Genomic DNA, 22,961 nt, shown 5'->3' with positions numbered 1-22,961 from the left:
CATAATAAAATGGTATTTTATGCCACTAAAATTTGAAGTTATGAGCAGTAGTAACTGGAACAGTGTAGTATAAATTTTTTATTCTTCGTTAACTTTTGTATATCCTTATTTTATTTTTTGAGATAGGGCCTCCCTTTCTCACCCAGGCTGGAATGCAGTGGCATGGTCATAGCTCACTGCAGCCTTGAATTCCTGGGCTCAAGCAATCCTGTTGCCTCAGCTTTCTGAGTAGCTGAGGCTACAGGCATGTGCAACCATGCCTGGCTAATTTTTTTTTAAAAAGTTTGGGCCAGGCGCGGTGGCTCACACCTGTAATCCCAGCACTTTGAGAGCTGAGGCGGAGGGATCACAAGGTCAAGAGATCGAGACCATCCTGACCAACATGGTGAAACCCCATCTCTACTAAAAATACAAAAATTAGCTGAGTGGGGTAGCATGTGCCTGTAGTCCCAGCTACTCTGGAGGCTGAGGCAGGAGACTCACTTGAATCCTGGAGGCAGAGGTTGCAGTGAGCCAAGATCATGCCACTGCACTCCAGCCTGGCGACAGAATGAGACTCCGTCTCAAAAAAAAAAAAAAAAAAAATTTGTAGAGACAGGGTTTCACTATGTTGCCTAGTCTTGTCTGAAACTCGGGGCCTCAAGCAGTCATCCTACCTCAGCCTCCCAAAGTGCTAGAATTACAGGCATGAGCTACCATGACAAGCCTATATCCTTATTTTTAAGGTGTGTCTCTTGTAAACAGTATGTAGCCTTTTTAAAAAAATTGAGTTTGACCATCTTTGTCTTTTAATTGGAGTATTTAGTCTATTTACATTTAATGTAGTTATTTATATATTTGAGCTTAAATCTACCATCCTACTATTTTCTTATTATACTTTTTCCTTCTTTTTTTTTAACATATAGTTTCTTGTGGAGAAAGTTGTTCTTTTTCTGTATTCTTTTTCTCTACTTTCTTTTCTTCTTTTGGATTGATTATATTTTATTATTTTATCCACCCTTCATTAGCTTGTTAGCTATACATTCCATTGCAAAACTTTCTGACAATTACACTACAAATTACAACATGCATCCTGGACTCCCCACCCAAATTTACAGTTTCAGATAACCTCCCAAGATAACTATCATTAAACAGAGACAAAGAGGCAAATGAATGAATCAGGACTGAAAACTATACCTAGGAAAGAACTTTGAGTGTGGTTAGTAACACATGGAGTTGTCTGAACTACATAGATCATAAACCTATTGAGTTTTTGAAAGGGCTGTATTTTCAAAGAAACCAGGAACTTCCAAAAGCCTTTGGGCAGCATAAGCCTTAAAACAGCCCCCGAGCCACCAAAGTTTCATAAACAGGACACAGTCTGCAAAAGCTATACAGCCTTCAAGGAAGACATGTCTTCAACCTGGCTATGGAGGATAATGGACAAGCAAGACAGCTAGGAGGGCAGAGCTAGAGGTCAAAGAGAACAACAGACAAAGGTATTCCTCTCAGAGAGACAAATCAAGGTCGAATTTAGGAGGATTCCTCACATCCTGGGTCAACATGTTCATTAATTATATGACAGCAGTATTTCCTCTTCCTCCTTTTCTAAAATGGTAGCTGTTTTTGGCAGTTATCCTGATCCGACCATAATGTGTTGCATTCAGGCCTGAGGGACAGAATGAATACCCATTGGAGAACCTAGCCTGGAACTACATATGCAGCAGTTGGTAAGTGGGATTTTGAGTTGCCTCACTTGGGAGGCAGTAAACATGTTCTATAGGTGGAAAAAAAAAGGTAACATGGATTGACTGACTAGAGGAGTACACTGTGGCTGAGACTGCTATTATCGACACACTCATTTCCTCTTTTTCTTGGGCTCATGGGCCTTATTTCCCATCCTTCCTTGCAAGAAAGCATGACCTTGCTGAGTTCTAGACAATGGAATATGAGTGAAAATGAAGTGGCCATTTTCAGGTCTGGATCATAAAACCTCCTGGGAAATTCTCCATGCTCATCTCCATTTTATGTTGATACTGACGAGCATTGTGACTTTAGAAGCCATGCTTTAAAGTGGTGAACCTTCAAGATAGAAGGAGTCTTAGTTCTTGAATCACTGCTCAGGTACCTGTTTTCGAACTTATTTGAGCAAGAAAGAAATGTCCTTTAGATATAATAGCTAACATTACCCTTAGTAATACACGAAACTGTCACCTATCCCAACCACACACGAAGCGACCTCTGCCTTATCGGGGGTATACAAGAGAGGAGGACATATGTTAAATCTCTCAATCCTGAGAGTTTTCCTAAGTGAGACCATAATGCTGAATTTTCTTTTCTTTCTCTTTTTTTTTTTTTTTTTTGAGATGGAGTCTCACTCTGTCACCTAGGCTGAAGTTCAGTGGTGCCATCTTGGCTCACTGAAACCTCCGCCTCCCGGGTTCAAGCGATTCTCCTGCCTCAGCCTCCTGAGTAGCTGAGATTACAGGCACCTACCACCACACCTGGCTAAGTTTTGTATTTTTGGTAGAGATGGGGTTTCACTATATTGGCCAGGCTGGGCTCAATCTCCTGACCTCATGATCCTCCCACCTTGACCTCCCAACATAACGCTGAATTTTAGAGGAGAAGTCTCTAAGCTCCATTTGGGTGAAGTGCCCTGGCCCATGAGTGCCGAGCACCTGCCCTCATTCCTGTCTTACTCCACTGGGGAAGACTTTTGACACAGGGAGCAGGAGCCAGCAAGATCCCAAGAGAATCAAAGAAAAGTGAAATCAAGCAGAATGATAAATTCTTAGAGGAGAAGTTAATTTCAGATGTTTTAGTTAGGCGTTTCCAACTAAAGGCTCAATCATTTAAGTTATTCTTCACACCAATTTGGTGACAGAGATATGATTAAAAGTCAGGTCTCCTGTTATGATTTATGACAGAAGAAAATGGACAGGCACACACAGTATTGTTTTAGCAGGCAATTAAGCACGACATTTCTCTAATGTCTTGTGGTTTGTCTTAAAACCTTATGCGGCCGGGCGCGGTGGCTCACGCCTGTAATCCCAGCACTTTGGGAGGCCGAGGCAGGCGGATCACGAGGTCAAGAGATCGAGACCATCCTGGCTAACACAGTGAAACCCCGTCTCTACTAAAAATACAAAAAATTAGCCGGGCGAGGTGGCGGGCACCTGTAGTCCCAGCTACTCGGGAGGCTGAGGCAGGAGAATGGCGTGAACCTGGGAGGCGGAGCTTGCAGTGAGCCGAGATCATGCCACTGCACTCCAGTCTTCCAGCCCGGGCGACAGCGAGACTCTTGTCTCAAAAAAAAAAAAGTTATGCACATTTTTTTCATTCTACATGATAACATAACGTCGATGATTTTAATGTAAAAGAAAGTTTCAAATTACTTGTGGTAAAAAGAGGACTCTTCAGGAAGATGCCTCATGTCCCTTGGCATCTTGCCACTTGCCCCAGGCATGCACATCTCCCAGTTTAAAAGACACAGCTTGATTATAGATAAAAAATTATTTTAGTGCTAGGGAATGCTTCCATGGGCTTCTCCTCTCCTCATCCCTTTTCTTATAGCCTATGGCCTGTCATCCCCATATCCAGCCCCGGTCCTAGTGAATCAAGAAGGGCCAAATTCCTACTCATCCTTTGAGGTTCGGGTCCACCATCATCTCTTCCAGCCAAGCCTCCTATGACCTTCCAAGTCCAGTTGTTCCCTTCCCTATTGTCTAGTCCACCACATACCAGATCCTGGACATATTAATATCTAGCACACACCTGCCACATTGCAATCAGTCTATTTGCATATTTACCTCCTCCAGAAAGCAGGACACATACGAGTACTCAATAATATTTGTTAAATGAGTGAACCGAGGTGATGGCTGCAGGCTCCCAGCTGAGGCTGTGTGGGTGGGAGATAAGTGGTCACTTACTGGCTAGGGGAGGGGCTTCGGAGGTAGTGGGCCTGCACCGCCCTCACGTTGGCTTCGTCCTCCTCGCTTGGGACTACCTGCTCCTCCTCTGGGTCCTTGCTGGTCGCCATGACAACCTGCCAACCTCTGAAAGTTTGGCAAGGAAAAGGCAGTTAGGGAATTAGGTTCCAGAGGTTTTGTCGGGGGAGAAGGTGTGTCGGTGATGTCACCTCAGTGGAACCGGGAATACGAAGGTCCCGGTGGGCAAAGGACCGGCAAGGAAAACCCAGTCAGACCTGGCCCAGCCACTGTTACCGGGACACCAAGAAGTGCACCCCACCATATTAGGAGCCCACCTTGAAGTGACAACATGGAAGTGCCAGTGTGGCTCCTTCCACAGATGCCAACAAGGGATGAGGCAGAGGAGTCAGCAGGTTACCTGAACTCAGCTCAAGATGTTGAAGAACAATGACTTTCCCCGGACCAGCAAGATTTTTCAGTTGAAATTATAGGGTGTGCATACACACACACTCCTCACCTATGCCCATGCACACCCATTTGTCTCTGCTGGGGAAGACGCAGCTGGCCTTCGGTGACTCTAACCAAGGCCACAGGAGGCAGGGCCTTTGGCTCAGGCGTCATCCTGGAGCCTATTAAGGGACATGAAGTATACCAGCAGCTGGTCCCAGCCATCATGGCTGTGCCCTGACACTCAGGGCAAAGCAGCTGCCCCTTGTATTGTAAGTCCTGGGCTCACCAGGACTGATGAGGGGAGAAGCACACTCACCTCTAACCTGCCTGGATGTTCCCCACCACGGGCTGAAGGACCTGGATGAAATGACCGAAGCTGAAGCTCCGGCCAGTGAGACAGGAACCAGCTACCTCCTCTCTTCAGGGCTTCTTCTCCTGGGGGCAGGACAGCTGTTAACAGGAAACCTTAGCCACCCTCTAAATTTAGCCTCTGGCCCCATAGGCTGGCAGATCTCTGCGAGGAAGGAATGCAGGCTCTGGACCCAGGCCCCAAAGCAGTCCTCACTTAACTCTTTCCTTCCTGGCTGATTCTCCAGACACTGACATTTAGCAGCAGAATTGGAAGACGTTTGTGCTTGGTAGATGGAGAACCTGAAGAATAGCTTTTCTCTGGGTTCTCTCTTCAAACCCTCTTGCCTGGGACCGCCGATTCAAAGTTCTTCCAGAAGAGAGTCTAAATCCAAAGATATAGAAGAATAAACAAACTTACCATAGCCGCATGTCAACTAGAGAGGCCTAAAAAAGGACCAGATATATAGAATGGAAAGGGTCCTTAACAGATAGATATTGGAAGAGCACTGTTGTGCAGTTAAAGAGTAGTCATTGCTTGTGACCAAGATTACATTTCTTTTTCTTTTTTTTTTAGACAGGGTCTCACTCTGTTGCCCTGGTGAGAGTGCAGTGGTGCCATCACAGCTCACTGCAGCCTCAACCTCTCAGGGTCAGGTGATCTTCCCACCTCAGCCTCCTGAGTAGCTGGGAGTACCGGCACATGCCACCACACCCAGATAACTTTTAAATGTTTTGTAGAGATGGGGTCTCACTATGTTGCCCAGGCTAGTCTCGAACTCCTGGGCTGAAGCGATCCATCCACCTCGGCCTCCCAAAGTGCTGGGATTACAGGTGTGAGTCACTGTGCCCCGTCTACATTTCTTTTAATTGACATGTCTCTGGATGGTCAACTGGACAGTTATGCTCACCCTCCTCCACGTTTCCTCCCCTCTACTTACACCCCAAGGTGATGATGGATTGGCAACCCTGGGTGACATAAGAATTATGTGAGCTTCATAAATGTCAAATAAGCTGTCTTACCCCACTACCCCCTCTACCATCACAATGATCAAAGCAAAGCCAAATAGCCCACACCTCTCATCCCACACATACTATAGTCATCCTTTCATCCATTTATCCATCCATCTATTTACCCACTTACAAATATTCATTGATTACCTACTACATATGGCACTGTACTTGACCAAAGTTGGTAAGACACATAGCTTAAAGTTGTCTTTCTTCCCAGTTAGGTGGAACGATGCCTGGTATATAGTATCATTAGAAATGGCTGAATGAATGAGCTCACCGTTTATTAGGAGGAATGAGACACAGACCAAAAATAACTCAAGCATAAGACAGAATGTAGTTAGTGTCCTAAAAGAGATCCAGAGCGCTGTGTGAGTTCAAAGGTGAGAAAGAGCCCTTCTGACTGAAGAAATCAGGAAAGACTTCATAGAAGCAGTGGTGATATATGACCTGGCTTCTAAAGGACAAGTAAGATTATAATAGCAGATATAGTAGGAGAAGGGAATTACAGAGGGGTGGCATCGACAAAGTTTTGGGGGTGACGAAGTATGAGTTTTGGGTATGAAAAGATGTCTAACTTGGTCAGAGCATAAATTATGTATTCTGGAAGGTAGACTGTGTTTGAGAACAAATGCTAGAATACCTTAAAAGCCAATTTGTTAGGTTCTGCAGAGTCAGGGATAGGACCCGAGCAGACAAGTAATATCATCAGGGCTGTGTGTTAGGAAGACTAATTTGGCAAAGATATTATAAAATGTTGGGGCTGAACAATTATTACATACAATAAGAGAATTTAACAAGGTGCCTGAGTGAAATGCAATAAACAGAAAACAAAAAATTTTGTATGTCAACTAAACCTAGCAGTCAAAAGGATTGATAACAGTAATTCACGTAGGATATTATGAATTCATAACACAAAGAAATGCTAAGGGAAATATTTGCAATGCTTATCACATCCAAAAGTTCCTTTCCCTAATATACAAAGAGCTGCTAGAAGTCAACAAGCTAAAGATCAACAACTCAATAGAAATATGGCCAAACAGCTGGATGTAGTGGCTCATGCCTGTAATCCCAGCACTTTGGGAGGCTGAGGCAGGATTGCTTGAGGCCAGGAATTCAAGACCAGCCTGGTCAACGTAGCAAGATTCTGTCTCTATATTTTTAAAAATTTATTAAAAAAAGAAATATGGGCAAATGAGCTACCTAGTCTCAGAAAACAAAATATATATGATATGCAACTATATTAAAAGATTTTCAATTTTCACTAATAATTTTTTTTTTTTTGAGACAGAGTCTTGCTCTATCACCCAGGCTGGAGTGCAGTGGTGCCATCTCGTCTCACTGCAAGCTCCGCCTCCTGAGTTCACCATTCTCCTGCTTCAGCTTCCCAAGTAGCTGGGATTACAGGCACACACCACCAGGCCCAGCTAATTTTTTGTATTTTTAGTAGAGGTGGGGTTTCACCCTGTTAGCCAAGATGGTCTCGATCTCTCGACCTCATGATCAGCCCCCCTCGGCCTCCGAAAGTGCTGCGATTACAGGCATGAGCCACCGTACCCGCCCTAATTTCACTAATAATTTTAAAAAGTAAATTATATATACGTGGGATATCATGTTCACTTAGATTGGCGATGAGCAGAAAGTTTGATAACTGTGTCATAAACGTTTGGTAACTGTGTTAGTGAGTGTGTGGGGAGATAGGTATCCTTATATGCTGCTAATAGGAGTGTAGGCTGTAAAATTCTCATGGTAGCTGGTTTAGCGATATCTATAAAAATTGGAAATATGCATAACTTTCAGTGAGTCATTTCAGAAATCTTACTTTTAAGAATTTATCTTACATGTATAATCACAACATGTGTGAAATATCGTACACATAATAGATATTGGTTGCAATCTTTTCATAGCTGTGAAAGATGAGGAAAAACAATCTTAAAAGTAGTTTGGTTAAATAAATCATGTCACTCATATACAGTGAAATATCATCCCCATTTTAAATAGATGATGGTGGTGGTGCTGTACATACCGATACAGAAAGCTTTCTGAAACCTTTCATTAAAAGAAAAATGAATAAATCATTGCAGAACAGTGTATATGGCACACTATCATTTGTGCATATTCTATCATATATCTAGAATATCTATGAAAGAAACCCGCAACAGTCGCTGCTCCTGGAGAATTATGGTCCCACACCACTCACCATTCTTTCAGTAGGGTGACCATCATCCCAATTTGCTTGGGACTGAGGGAGTTCCTTTTGGTTTGAAAACCAGGACAGTCCTAGGAAAACTGAGACGAGTTGGTCACACATCCCCAAGATAATCTTCTTTCACTTATGAACTTGCTACTTTCCCAATCAGAATATAAACTCTGAGGGGAGAGAGTTCCTGTTTTCTTCTTCACTGTGTCTCTAGCGCACTGTGGGGTGGAGGTTGTAGAAGAGGAGAAAAGTAGAGAAACAGATCACATTGTGTCTTGAAGTGTTTCAGCAAATATGGGCAACACCCTTCTTTTACTAGCTTGGAACCCTACCTCTGAGGGCTTTTCCCTTTTTATTATTTATTTCCTGTCAGTTATAAGAGAGGCCTACCCCTTTGTGAGCAGTCTAGGACTTTGTACACCTGCTAAGTAGGGAGAAGGCAGGGGAGGTGGCTGGTTTAAGCGGAACTCGAGGGAAGTAGGGAAGACTCCTCTTGGGACCTTTGGAGTAGGTGACACATGAGCCCAGCCCCAGCTCACCCGCCAATCCAGCTGAGGAGCTCACCTGCCAATCCAGCTCAGGCTGGGCAGAGGTGGGTGGGAAGAGGGAAAACTGCAGGGACCTCTAGTTGGGCCAGGCCAGAGGCTGCTGCAGCTTTAACCAGACAGCTCAGACCTGTCTGGAGGCTGCCAGTGACAGGTTTGGTTCAGGGCAGAGAAGAAGCAAGACCATGGTGGGGAAGATGTGGCCTGTGCTGTGGACACTCTGTGCAGGTGAGTAGGCCCCTTTTCTGTCCAGCGCCCAGGGGTGGGTGAGACATGGGGACCTAGGGTTGAAGGAGAGGCTCTCCCAGAGCCTTCCCAGGAAGGGCCTCCAGCAACACAGCTGTGTTCCTGCTGGGCCAGAATTACACATTCCGGGCTAGAGCCCAGAATCAGAATGGTTTTTATTTGCATATGAGTAAATAACATTCTAGCCCATTGCTGAAATGAAGAATTCAAAGTACTCTCAAGACCACATTTTCTTATCCCAAATTAGATTATAGGATCAGACACAGGATTTGACAATGTGGACAAAGGATTTGAAATCCGAGTTGTCCTAGAAAATCCAGGATGTGTGGATCTAGATACATTCATTATCTAGTATATTAACGTTTGTGTTAAAACTAGAGAAAGAGACGGGAACTGAGGCAGAAGAGACAATGCAACTTCTCCAGTATCATTCACAGAGCAAGAGAAGATTCAATCCCTAAAAACAAACAACAAACTAGAAGGGTCTTTTCCAAAGGCCAAAGCTCCTTGCCACTTCTGGGACCCTGGTCATTGAAAACTCTGGGACTTTGAGCATTTCCCTCTGGGAGGGAAACCTCCCAGAATAAAATCAGACATTCATGAGTATATGGTTGAATCCAAATCAAGTGCTTAATAGCACAGTGTTGTGTGGGGACCTATGGAGCATCTAAGGGTTAGAATGGAAGTCTTGGCATTAAGGTACCAACCATTTTGCTGGGCATCGGAAGGAAGTAGAATGGAGAGAGGGAAGTTGAGAGATGCAGGGTTTGGCAAAGTTTAGGAATATCTTTAGTTTAGTGTATTTGGCCGTCACCTTGCAATTCAGACACTGTTGAGGGCCTCCAGGATCCAGCAGCAATGGGGAGGAGAAGAGCTATACCAGGAAACTCAGGAGCACCAAGCCTCCGGAAGTGGAAACCAGGAGACTGGTTTAGAGCTCACTTTTTAGCATACACAGGAAAGCCCCGGGCCACGTGGCCAACAGCTCATCGTGGTTCTCCCAGGCCCTAGACATGCTCATCTCTCAACACCTGGCCTTGGGGCTCTCAAGGGAAGGGCAGCCTGCTGCTGGGGAAGGGCTGGATCACACGGTTTGGAGGAAGATCTGGGTAAGATCATTAAGCTCAGGCTGGCTCAAGTCCATCTGACTGAAGGCAGAAAGCCCCTCATCGTCTACCAAGATGGACTGGTTGGCTCATTCCTTTATCCAAACAACTCTTTATTGAGTACACAATTTGTGCAGGCACCATAGAAGTGAGGAGTCCGGAATGATTAGTCATAAGTGGGCCTGTGTCAGCCATCAGATTCAGGCAGGGAGGATGCTCCAGAGCCTGAGAGAGGGAGGCTGAAGGAAACACCAATCCTTCCCTGGCTGGACCAGTAATTCTCTCGTCTTCTCCTGGTAAGCCAGAAGCTCCTCCACGCCTGCACCACCCCAACCCCCAACACATATCCTCACACTTGTAGACTGGCTGCGACCCATGCATGAATAAAAAGAAGAAATTTTGGCTTAGAAAAACGATCTTAAAACAAAATGCTCACCCAGCTTGGAGGGAAAAGTGGCCTTAACTCTGAATTGCCTGGAGCAGGACATTTTGCTTAGTCCTATGAGAAGGCAAGTGACCCCTGGGGAACTCACCCGGCAGAACAAGTCTTGGGCATATTTTCAGACACACTGATGAAGTGTCTTCTACCTCCGCCCCATCCCTCCCACCACAGCCTGCCCAGCCCAGAATCATGTTCCCACCACCTTTTCTTCCTCCATATCTTACATTAAGAGGAAGAAGGGGCCAGAGCAGTGGGGCAGGAGAAGCCAGGCTTGGTGGTCAACTCGAGGCATATAGACAGAGTTTACCAAATAGTGAAATAGCCATTGTAACTGCAGGTGAGCAAGGAAGACCTTCAAAGGTTGACCAAAAGCAACCAGGCAGCCCTCCCCACCATGCCTCATGAGAGGACACCACCTCCTCCTTTGCACAGGTAAGGGAGACCCAGGTAGGAGCAGAGACATTAGGAAAGGCTTCCTGGAGGAGGTGGAGCTTGACTTGGGTTCCAGAAGACCTACTGGGCTTTTCTCCTCTTTCTCTTCCCATCTGACCTTTCTGAGGAATTGATTCTGCTAAGACCTGGGCAGGGAAGCACTGCGCTGATGAATGGGCCCCAGGACTCAAGTGGTGTTCGAGGAAGCAGAAGCTATTCATAAGGTCTCATGCGGGGGGCACAAACGTAAGGCTGTGCTTTTAAACTAGGGAGTTAAAAAAAGCAATCATAAAACCGACTAAGAGTTGGTCGCCTTTTTTTTTTTTTTTTTTTTTTGTGAGACAGAGTCTCGCTTGAACAGGCTGGAGTGCAGTGGTGTGATCTCAGCTCACTGCAACCTCTGCCTCCCAGGTTCAAGAAATTCTCCTGCCTCAGCCTCCCGAGTAGCTGGGATTACAAGCATGCACCACCATGCCCGGCTAATTTTTGTATTTTTAGTAGAAACAGGGTTTCACCATGCTGGCCAGGCTGGTCTTGAACTCCTGACCTCGTGATCCCCCTGCCTCAGCCTCCCAAAGTGCTGGGATTACAGGCGTGAGCCATCGTTGGTCTGCTTTTTATGGTTATCATGTGCTGACAATTCTAAACAGAGTCAGTGACAAAACAGACCTGCATGCCTGGGAAATGTTCCACCCATCCCTCCTGACACTCCACTGCCATCCCAGGGGACCAAAGGGGGCTGACCCCAGTGCCTCTTAACTGACTATGGTGTGGGCAAATGACTTCACCTTGCTAAAGTCTTCTTGCACAGTCTTCTAGTCTGAAATGGAGGGGTGTAAAATTCACACTGTGCTCTAACAGGGCTATTATAGGTACTAAATGAGTTTGCACGTGTAAAAATCTTAGAAGAGTACCTGACACGTAATAACCACTCAATAAATGCCAGTTATGAGTGCAGTTATTATTATTACTGTGGGGGAGTGTAAGTTACAGAAAATTAGTAGACTTTGGTGACCAATCATCCGAGAGCTCTGAGATGGCAGACACGTACCAAGAAAGGGAGTCAGAGGTCACTGTGGATGAACCCTAAATTATCACCCAAAAAGCCACCATGTGCTGCCCCCTCCACAAAGCTGTTAGAGAAAACATTCCAATGTGTGCACAAAATCAAGGCACTTCCATTCCAGGATTTTTTTTCAGCCACCAGACTTCATGAAAGATTTGATGTGCTGCAATGTGCCACTGCATGAAAAGGGATGCATAAAGAGGAAAGCTCCAGGAGAAAAAAGTCACTGAACAGCTCTGCTCAGAGCCAGTGAAACCTTTGAAGACCCAATCTCTCTCACACACACACTTACTTACACACCCCATCTTCCTAGAATGAGAGGAAGCTTCCTTGTTTTTCTAAGTTAAATGAGAAAAACTCAGGAGAACTTTAACCTGGGAAAGGTGTAAAAGCTTTTTTCTCTCTAGAAAAAAATATTTTTTCTCCCCCCATATAAAAAAGTTTCAGAAAACCCACAGATGCTTGATCCATGAAGGGTTTTTGAAGAGAACCAAGTTTGCAAGTTGCTGACATTTTGAGGCTGATTGTGCCATTTTAGAACCGTTCCCTGGCATCTTTGTTAGAGGCACAATCCCAGCAGGAAGATTTTTCCTAAATGTGGTGCCCCACACTTGTCTGCTCTGAAGTGCCATGTTCCTGTGGATCACACAGGCGTGGGTTGCTCCCTGGGGTCTGCCCTATCACGATGGCCTATCTGAGCCCAGTGTCACATGTCTAAGCTCTGTGCAGTGGCCTAGCATAAGATATGTGGTTTAGGGACTCAGCCTCAGATGTGCACTTCTGATGAGACCCTGGACCTCAAGAGGGTAGTATTTGGGCCAGAGCCGGGATGGTGTCAGCCTGCAAATGCAACTGCAAGATAAGTGGCCTGCCCACCATCTGCTCTGTGGCCCTTGGTCCTGTTGCCATTCCAATCCCTAAATTAGCCTGGCTTCCCGCTGGGGCTTGGGCACCTGAGCACAAGTCAGAAGCCAGTGCTTGTAGGAAGAGCTTATGCACCTGGGATGAATCACATTGCCTCCCTGTCAGAGATGCAATCAGGATTAAAATGTCCTACTCTAGTCTCAGTCCCAGCCTCGATGGAGAAAAGATGTTATGAATGGTCCGTCTAAGAAGGTTAGGTGTTCAAAAGAGGAAGAGTAATAGTTTAGGCCAGTGGCTCTCAATCCTGGTTGCCCATCAGAGTCACCTGGGAAGTGAAAATACAGATGCCCAGTCTCCCCCCATACCTTCTGAGTCAGAATCCAGAGGGGCAGGATCTGGGTTTCTCTCTGGTTTTTGAAAAGTTACTCAGGTGATTCTGATGTGCAGTCTAGGTGTAGAGACACAAATTGGAACTTAAGGAAAGGTCGGTTTAATGAACAGTTGCCTCTAGTACACTGCATGTGACTTTCACCTCAGTTTTGCATCATCCAGCTGCTTCTCTGAGTTACTGTCCAATTCCCTCAATTTAGGGGGCTCAATTGTATGCATTTTCTCACCTTAGTGTGCATACAAGTCATCTGGGGATGTTAAAATGCAGATGATTCAGTAGGTCCAGGGTAGGGCCTGAGATTCTGCATTTCTAATGAGCTCCCAGGGGATGATACTCCTGGTCCAGGGACCAGAGTCTGAGAAGCAAGGCTGTAGGGAAGAATTGGTTCGTGGGCACAGGTATGATCCTCATCTTGCCTTTGCCCACCAGAGTCCCCTCTCAGGGCTTTTTGGTAATACAACCATGCTGCCTATTGTGATGCTGGTCTCCAGGAAGCCTGGGGAAAGTGTGCCTGGCCCAGCATGTACTTGTAATCCTGGCAGTGTTTGACCTGGCTAATCTCTCCCGTGTTTCTGAAACACTCTGTTCTGTTGGTTCCCGTGAGACTTCCTCTCCTTGTTCTCCTCCTACATCTCCGGCCTTAATCTTTCCATGTCTCCTCAGCAGCCTCATTCTCCTCTGTCCTGCCATGAAATGTCAGAGTCCCTCACCCTCAGTCCCAGGCCCTCCTATTGTCACTCTACATCCACCTCCACCTCCAAAGCTTTAGTTGCCACCCATTCCCAGCTGACTTATAAATTTCTGTCTTCAAACCCAACATCTCTCCTGAGCTATTGTCTCACAAGTCCAACAGCCCACATGACTTCTCAACCTAGATTTGCGGAACACTGAAAACTCTCAAACTGAAAACAAAACTCATGATCTTTGTCCCCAAACCTGGGTCTTTCCCAGTGAGCTCTCTCTCAATAAATGACAAACTGTCCATTCAGGAATGAAAGCCAGAAGCCTAGCAGTCATCTGTTACATTTTCTATTGCTGTGTAATAAACCACTCCAACACTTAGTGACTTAAAACAATAATAATCATTTATTTTCCTCTTAAATTAGCAATTTGGATGGTGCTTGGCAGGGACAGCTTGTCTTTGCTTTATGCAGTATCAGCTGGGTTGGCTTAACCAGCATTGGAAGACCCACTTCCAAGATGGTGCACTCACTGGCTAACAAGTTGGTATATAGTCTAGTTCCTCCCTCCAGGGGCCTCTCCACAGACAAGCTTGCGCCTCCTCATAACATGATGGCTGGATTCAAGAGTAAACATCTAAAGAGACAAGAAGTTAAAGCTGCTAGTTTCTTAGGGCAAAGCCCAGAAACTGACCCAGCATCACTTCTGCCATAGTGTATTGAGAAGAGTCACAGAACCCAACTCAAGAGAGAGAATAAGAACAGCTTTTGATGAGAACAGTTTAAAAGAATTTTGGGACAACATTTTAAAACCGCCACATCACCCTCGATCTCTTTATCCCCCACCTACAAATTCAGATCATCACTCTGTGTGATGATTTTAGCTCTCCAGCATTTCTTCAATCTGCCCGTTTTTCTCCATTTCCTCTGCCACCTCATGCTCTACACTGCCTCTCCTAAGCTACTGCCAAAGCTACCTCACTTGCCTCCTGAGCCTGTTTGCCCTTCTCCTAACTGCTTTCCACCCTGGAGCCAGAATGATCTCGTAAAATAAAATAATGACCATGTCACTGCCTCTGCTTAAAGCCCTTTGATAACTTCCCATGACTATTAGGATAAAGACTCAAATGGTTGTCATAGCTGATAAGGGCCAGGCCCAGCCCACATTTCTGGCTGCACTAGCCATGTATGGTGTGATTTGAGTTGCTTGTAGGAGGGTCTTGGTGGGGGCAGGCAATCTGGCTGAAAGGGCGGATAGCAGGATTTGTCCTCAACTACTTGGATGAGACAAGGACACTGTTTTTACTTGTCCTGTATTTGGACAAGTTTATTTGGATTGACAGTGGGAGGCTAAAGGATATCATATGGGGAATCATACATCCCCAAGAAACCTCCCTGGTGCCATAGCTACACACTGGCTTGTGTTAGTTTCTGGAACATGCCTCGCCTTCTGCCACCCCCTGACCTCTGCATGATGCCCTTCCCTCACACCTCTTCTCCTATTTTCTCATGGTTCACTCCTGCTTATATTTCAATCTCAGCTCAAAAGGCCCTTCCACAGGGCACCCTCTCTGTTATATCCTCCCATCAAATGCATGACACTTGTTACTATGGTGGTTTTACATTTATTTGTATGATTATTTATTTATTACTGTCTGACTTCCCTGGAACAGTGAACACTGTGAGAGCAGCAACTGCGTCTGTCCCTGCCCCACGTTGTATCCCCAGAGTCTGGCATAGTGCCCAGGACACAGGCACCCAGCAGCCGTCTGCTGGATAGGTGTTAATGAATAAGTGCCGACCCTTCTGAACCTCCCCTAGCAGCAGGCTGGCTGGCTTCACCATTTCCTATCTTGCCTTTCCTACTTTTCTTCCTCCTCCAGGCTGCCCCTGCTTGTCTCCAAGCTCTGCGTTCCTAATCTCACTTGCTTCTCTCGAAATGTTCCTGTCTCACATTCCTTTCCTAGGTTTGATAGATAAGGGGCACTAGCTAGTTAGGGAGATGGATTAATCCACAGGTTAAAGTGACTTAGAGAAAGTCACTTAGTGTGTCTTCCCTGCCTCTCAGACATCACCTGCATTTTAGCAGGAGCTTCTGTGCCTTCTGTCAATGGTGGAAGTTTCAGTATCACAAGAGCTGGTGGAGGACATAGTGGACTTGGGGGGAAGTTCAGTTGCCCCTCAAGCCACCCCGGGTTGGCAGCACTCAGATTTTGCCCTCCATCGTCTTCTCTCTGCCTGCTCTGTGGGGCTTGTCTCTGTTCCCAGATCACCCTGTCCCCTTTCTGCCTGGGGCACCAACCGCCAAGCTTCGAACCTGCCTCCTTCCTGAGGTGTTTCCCTCTCCTCTGCTACCCAGTGACCTTTGGCCTGCTTCCTCGTTTTCTGCCCTGGTGAATCAGGGATGCCATAAACACCGGGCATGGGCAGAACATGGCGACAGACAGACGCTTCCCAGCAGGGCCGTCACAAAGTTCACTGGGAGAGGAACATAAAATGTATACCTGTTGGCTAGAGCTCACGCCCTGCACCTGCCCACCGATGTAGCTCCATCTGCACTTGGGGAACAGGTGACACTTGCCATGAGCAAAGCTGGCCTTCCACCTGTGCCCTGGCCCTTCCCCTCCTCTCGGGTCCCCTCCCAGGCTAAGATCTTGCTCTATCTGGTGTCTCCTGCACTTTCAGACTCTTCCTTGCTGGGAGCACCTTCCCTATATCCTAGAAACCCACCTCCTTTTCTCCTTCTTCAATCCCAGAGGGGCTAAAGAAATCTGCTCAGGATCCTCTGTGCCCCTCTGGTCTCAGCTTTCTCATCTTTCAGTGTTAGGTGAGCTCCTGGCAAAATAGGCTGCCCTCACTGTCTCTACTTCTTCACCTCCTAGTTGGCTTTATTGTTAAAAGAGGGCTGTGTGTTTGTTGCAGAGCATTTGGGAAATAAAAGTACACATAGAAGAAATCTCAGATTGCCCCACGATCTCAGAATCCACAGATAACTGTTATTAATACTGTATTTTGGTATATTTTCTTCTAGAAATATTCTCTCTCTCTGTCTGTGATTGTGTGGGATTGGGACACTGTTGTATGCACAGTTTTGCATCCTGCTTTATTCCCTTATATACGCAGTCCAACACCGTGAATTGAATCCCTTGGGAGCTATGTCAAGTTCTACCTCCTCAATAAGCCTTCCCATTAAATCTCTTTTCCTGGTTTTAACTCAGCTCCTCCCCTACACACCTCACTCCCTTAACACTTGCACTTTAACACTTAATTAGGCTCTATTAGGATGCTGGCTGACAGTAACCTCTGACTGCTTCCTGAGCAGGGATTGTGCCACAAACCACTCAATCAACAAGGCCTTATTAGGACCCAGCTCAGTGTAGACACCTTGTGGGTAGAGCTGGCGGTACAGTGGTGGATATAAGAGAAGTCTGAGACTCAGACCCTGCTCCAAGGAGCCTGCCATCTGTTGAGGGAAGGAGCCTGAGGCACATCCCATATCAACACAAGAACTACATGTGCCTGGGATACATCTGCCTGAAGTGGCTCAGGAAAGCCAGCCAGCAGGAAGGGCTGGGGCGGTCCTGGTGAGCTTCCAAGACGGGGTGTGAACACACCTCTGATCATTTTTCCGGTGCCTTGCACTAAACTAGGCTATTGGGAGAATTGTATTGGATTGATCTGAATTTATAGATGTCTAAAGAATCATGTTGAACGAACGGTTCAACATTTATTGAGTCCTAAACCACCTCCCTCCCTGCCTCTAAATTTCTCCTCTCTCAGCTGCCGGTTTGGGAGCCTGCAGGGGCTGTTCCCCCTGCCTATAGGGGAAGGACAAACCAACCTGCGTGTGTGAACTGCCTTCTTCTCCCTAGAGACCAGCACTTTCTCAACACCAGAGCATGGTACTTGGTCCTGGGGCTGGCTGGGTCCCTTCTGGCCTCCAGAATCTCCTCCCTAAGAACGTAGTTTCTCTGAGCAAATGGATTTTCCTAAGTGGAGGCATTACTGCCAGTTTCCCAAGGGCTCACATAATGTGCTATGTATGCCTCAAGCCACCGGTTCCATCAAGCATTTCATTATCCTCCAACGTATTACTTTCCATTTAGTTCTCGAGAGACCATTTATTATCTTCTTAATAAACCTTAATTTTTTACAAGCAATCATCGAGACCTCAAGCTGCCTCTCCATACCGACCCCCTTAGGGAGGGGAAATGACCTCTCCCATTTCCAGCTGAGGTATCTTGCAGACTCCACTTCCCATCTCTGGGGCTCCTTTGGTCCTTTATTTTACTTCTGGTCACTTTCCAGCAATTCATTGAATAGGTTCTTCCACGAAGTTTCTCTGGTTTTAGATCCTACCCATCCTGTAAGCTTAAATTCTCTATAATTCATTCATTTGCTGTCAAAAAGCACGTATTGAGACCTTTTATGTGTTAGGCACTTTGCTGGGCTCTAGGGACATGAAGATGAAGAAAACACAGGGCAGCAGAGGAGAGAGACATGAAAACCTAGATTGCCTGTAGAGTCCTTTATGTCCCAGGGTAAAGGATATGCACTTTATGTGAAGTCATTCAACCCTCTCACAACCTGGAGTTAGATAATATGATGATGCTCACTTCACAGTTGAGGAAACTGAAGCCCAGAGAAGTTAATTCAGTTGCCTAAGATTACACAGTTAGGAAAAGTAAGAAAGAGGATGCTAACCCAGATAGTTTGGCTCCAATGTTTGTGCTCTTGGCCATGCTGCTGTATTGTGTAATAAAGTTTTACGAGAGAGAAGCAGTAGGAGGCAGGAAGCCATGGGTAGTAGGTGACACAGAGGACAGAGTTATCAATTCTTCTTGGGAAGGTTGGGGCATCTTCTTTAGGACAATGCATGTGCTATCATGCAAGAGATTGTTATGATTCCTTCATTGCAGGTAAAGGCGCTTGCACTTCCAACCTGTATACCCCTGGAGGTTAACACATTGATAGTTACTATTACATATATTTTTCATATTGAGCCACTTCTGCTTCCTTGTCTCATACTCTGTTGTGGAGGTGCATCCTTGGTAGAAGTTAATCACAAGAGGCAGCACTTAGTTAGTAACACCTTACAGTAAATTAGCTTATCCGATGGATGCTCTTCTTGAGCATCAGAAGAGCTCAGCCTTGACTAGGAGAGTAGGGGAGAGAGGATGGAAGAAAGAAAATGTCTAGAGCATGACGGGCACAGGGCAAAGGGAGTGAATAGATGGGAGAGCCACAGCTACTGGGAAGAGGGTGGGCTCTGGGCAAATGGAGACGTGATATTCAATGCCAACCTATACAAGGAAGCAGAAAATGAGGTAGCTGGAAGACTCTAAAACTGAGCTTCACTTCTCAACTTTTTAATCGCAGCTTAGATGTCCTACCTGGTGCTTTGGTCTCATTCACTGAGTACAGATGCAAAGACCCCCCCAGGAGAGAAAATGAGGGATGCAGTGCTAATAAAGATAAAGCCTGTGGAAAAAAGTAAAAGAAACTGGATTTATTCCAGATGGAGGTGAAAAAGCTGGTGACTGCAAACATCAGAAGCCTCTAAAGCTACAATGGCAAATGATTAAAAAGTCCAGCCAGATGTCCGCATTGCCAGTAATGTCAGAACAAGAGGATATTGACTGAATGGGTGGAAAGGATTTAGGCTAGCTATGAAGGATTCCCAAGATGGCTGTTGGCATAAAGTTCTTAAACACGGAGTAACTTCTCGTCTCAAATTATGGAAAATGTAAGTGTGCCTCAGGGCACAGGATGAGCTTTTTAAGATCCTTCTCAGGTTTACAAATAACATTGAAAGAGTGCTCCACATTTGAGCAAATTTTATTTTTTTTCTTTTTATTTTTTTTTGGAGACGGAGTCTGGCTCCGCTCTGTCGCCCGGGCCCTGGTGTGATCTTGGCTCACTGCAACCTCCACCTCCTGGGTTAAAGCAATCCTCCTCCCTCAGTCTCCTGATTTGTTGGAACTACAGGCGCATGCTGCCACACCTGGCTAATTTTTGTAGTTTAGTAGAGACAGGGTTTCACCTTGTTGCTCAGGCTGGCCTCGAATTCCTGAGCTCAGACGATCCGCCCACCTTGGCCTCCCAAAGTGCTGGGATTACAGGAGTGAGCCACCACGCCCAGCTGGTTTTTTTCTTTATGAGCTCTTTCTTATTCATTCATTTCTATTTCTTCCTTCACAGGTCTAATAACATAAAATGGATTTTAACTCTCTGTTATAATGATCTCTAAAACTGATCTATTCTTTAGTTATAATCATTAGCAATTACTATTCTTTTTTGACAGCTCACCCATGGTGATGGTGAGTGCTGCCTCTTGTGATTAACTTCTACCAAGGATGCACCTCCACAACAGAGTATGAGACAAGGAAGCAGAAGTGGCTCAATATGAAAAATATATGTAATAGTAACTATCATTTATTGATTATGAGTTGGGAACTATTCTAAACAAAGTACCCATTTCATGTCACTTAATTCTCACACAGCCCGTTTCTCAAAGGAAAACTCTGTGGCACAGAGATCTTAAGTAAACTGCTCATGGTTATATGTATAGTAAAGAAAGGAACCAGAGTTCCAACGGGGGCATTCTAGTTCTAGAATCTGTGCATTCAAATTCTATGCCATGCTGCCTCCTGAAATGGCCATGGAGAAGTTGTGTGATACAGAGTGGTACATGCTCTGGGATTAAAGTATCGAAGGGATGTTTCTGAACCAGAAGAAAGGGAGAGTTGGGAGACAGAATGAACAAGTGGTAGGAGTGGTTGATGGGAGTATATTGCCCTCCTTGGAAGGGGATGTTCAGAGAATCAGAATACAGCCAATTCGGCCATTCCGTTTGGCAGAGTCTCACCTCTCGGACTCCTGAGAACTGTGAGGTGCTAGAGAATAGTGGGTGTTGTTTCTATGCAGTTGCCAGCCCTAGTTCTTTTCCTACATAAAGATCACACTGAGTTCTCTTCTATGAGCAAATACTGTACTTAGCATTCGGTTAAGAGGATCTAAGCATATGTGTGAAGCTAATCTATGTCCATTAATTTGCCAGGGTAAGAAGATGACTTTGTGGGCATCTATCTTATCTCCCTGAGTAGAGCAGGGGGCTGGTTTCATATGCTAGGCACATATTAAATACTTGTTGGTTGACTGAAGAAAGCAGAAGAGTTTCTGTGGCAAGACTGAGGGGTATGATGTGGTCAAGGAACAAAATAGGAAATAGATTCTGTTGACAGCCAAGGAAAACACCATCTTCCTGTCCCTGCAGGCAAAAATGAGCACTTTTCCCTGACAGCTGGGCAGCAACCCTACACCCTCACTAGGGCTGCCTCTATCTGAAGGACTTGCCAGCAGCTCTGCCATTTGTTAGCTGTCATATCTAGATAGAGCAAAGGGTTTAACCTTTTGGAACCTCAATTATGTCACCAGTAAAATAGGGAAAATACAAATGTCTATCATTAAAGAGAGTATGAAAATAAATGAGAGAATATCTGTAAAATACCTGTATGGTGCCTGTACCATAGAGATGTAATTAAAATAACATGAGATTAACAGGAGATAAGAATGATTAATTCAATAGAGTGACTCATTTTTCATCCATTGATGGTTGACTTAATCTTGAGTGAGCAGGTAATTAGACACTCCATTGTCTAAAGGAATGACTTAGTGGGTTGGTTCTCTTTGATTTGAGAGTGAGAATTGTTACTATCAGATAGAATGTGCTTGAGTTTGGGGGACTAACTGTGCATGGGCCATTTAGGTTCTGCCAGTGGCAGAAGTCCCTTAATGTGTAGTCTGTGGCCAGGGTGATAGACAAGAACAGAATCAGTGTAAAGGTCATGGAGAGGCCCGAGAGTGGTCACCGTGAGGACAGGGCTCCAGGGAAAATGCCCTGGTCCAGGCAAGGACAGAAGAGGTGAAGTAAAGATCTGTGGCAGTTGCCATGACTACACCAGGCATATGAGAAATGATATCTAGATGGGCTGTCTGCTATAGCTGGGAACTGGGCAGATGGCACTGGAGGGCTCCGTTCAAGCAAATAACTTTCTGATGAAGGGTGACTTATTAGTAATGATGACTAATGTGCTTTCTTTTCTTTTCTTTTTTTCTTTTTTTTTTTTGGAGATGGAGTCTTGCTCTGTCGCCCAGTTTGGAGTGCAGTGGTGTAATCTCAGCTCACTGCAGCCTCCACCTCCCAGGTTCAAGCGATTCTCCTGCCTCAGCCTCCTCAGTAGCTGGGACTACAGGCGTGCACCACCACAGTCGCTAATTTTTTGTATTTTTAGTAGAGGCAGGGTTTTACCATGTTGGCCAGGCTGGTCTTGAACTCCTGACCTCTGGTGATCCATCCACCTCGGTGTCCCAAAGTGCTAGGATTACAGGCACAAGCCACTGCACCCGGCCAGCGAATGTTTTCTGATAGATGAAGGTGGTGGAAAGACACCAGTCACGTGGAGGGTCATTTGATAAGTCTTGGCCACTTTGGAATCACCTTCTGGAGCAGCATCAGTGACTCAGGAAGCCAATATTTGAACGAATTTTCAGGAGCTTCTGGCACTGGCATCACCATGAGGAAAATATGCAAATGCCAAAGAGGGGAAACCTGTTTTTTTGATATCTTCCTGTCTCTCACTCCCAAAATCCAATACTCCCTGATATTATAAACTCATCCCAGGAGCTCACATGGCCCTCACTGCACAGTGCCCATTCCAGGAGGGTGGCTGACTTTCACCTTATGAAATACTGCATACTGAAGTATGAACAACTGAATGCTTCACTGTTCCCCAGGAGCGATGTGCATTTTTTTGTTTGTTTGTTTGTTTGTTTGTTTGTTTTTTGAGACTGAGTCTCGCTCTGTCACCCAGGCTGGAGTGCAGTGGCGCGATCTCGGCTCACTGCAAGCTCCGCCTCCCGGGTTCACGCCATTCTCCTGCCTCAGCCTCTCCAGGTAGCTGGGACTACAGGCGCCCGCCACCACGCCCGGCTAATTTTTTGTATTTTTAGTAGAGACGGGGTTTCACCGTGGTCTCGATCTCCTGACCTCGTGATCCGCCCGCCTCGGCCTCCCAAAGTGCTGGGATTACAAGCGTGAGCCACAGCGCCCGGCCAGCGATGTGCATTTTGAAAGAGAAATGTGTTAATCCAGCTGGAATTTGCCCGGATAGTGGAGTCTTCCCAGCTGGGGATGTCTTCGGCAGGACATTTTCCTTCTTTATGCTGCAGCCTCTTCATGGCAACATTCAGAAAGAACTTGCTCACCC

General features: G+C 45.7%; 2 protein-coding genes across 14 annotated transcripts in view; one reads left to right on the top strand and one right to left on the bottom strand.

Annotated features, from left to right (window-relative positions):
- STYXL2 (serine/threonine/tyrosine interacting like 2) overlaps positions 1-22,961 on the bottom strand; it is an 82,108-nt gene that overhangs the window by 33,822 nt on the left and 25,325 nt on the right. For 11 of the 13 annotated variants that reach the window (XM_063625058.1, XM_063625056.1, XM_063625057.1 and 8 more), the window contains 4 exons: positions 4,932-5,094; positions 4,678-4,796; positions 4,429-4,540; positions 3,912-4,037 (listed from right to left, as the gene is read on the bottom strand). In XM_063625058.1, coding sequence (XP_063481128.1) covers positions 3,912-4,037; positions 4,429-4,532 — 230 coding nt within the window. In that variant the 5' untranslated portion in view covers positions 4,533-4,540; positions 4,678-4,796; positions 4,932-5,094. Of the gene's footprint in view, positions 1-3,911; positions 4,038-4,329; positions 4,541-4,677; positions 4,797-4,931; positions 5,095-22,961 lie in introns of all 13 variants that reach the window. The other 2 variants (XM_063625067.1, XM_063625068.1) reach the window with 2 other exon arrangements.
- Positions 8,561-22,961, top strand: part of GPA33 (glycoprotein A33) — a 39,400-nt gene continuing 24,999 nt past the window's right edge. Inside the window, exon 1 of the mRNA XM_063625070.1 lies at positions 8,561-8,693. Coding sequence (XP_063481140.1) covers positions 8,651-8,693 — 43 coding nt within the window. The 5' untranslated portion in view covers positions 8,561-8,650. The remainder of the gene's footprint in view (positions 8,694-22,961) is intronic.

The sequence above is a fragment of the Symphalangus syndactylus genome, chromosome 12 (genome assembly GCF_028878055.3).
Source record: "Symphalangus syndactylus isolate Jambi chromosome 12, NHGRI_mSymSyn1-v2.1_pri, whole genome shotgun sequence".
In the NCBI taxonomy this organism is placed as follows: Eukaryota; Metazoa; Chordata; class Mammalia; order Primates; family Hylobatidae; genus Symphalangus; species Symphalangus syndactylus.
Note: the sequence above shows the minus strand (reverse complement) of the source record. Positions and strands in the feature narration are given on the sequence as shown.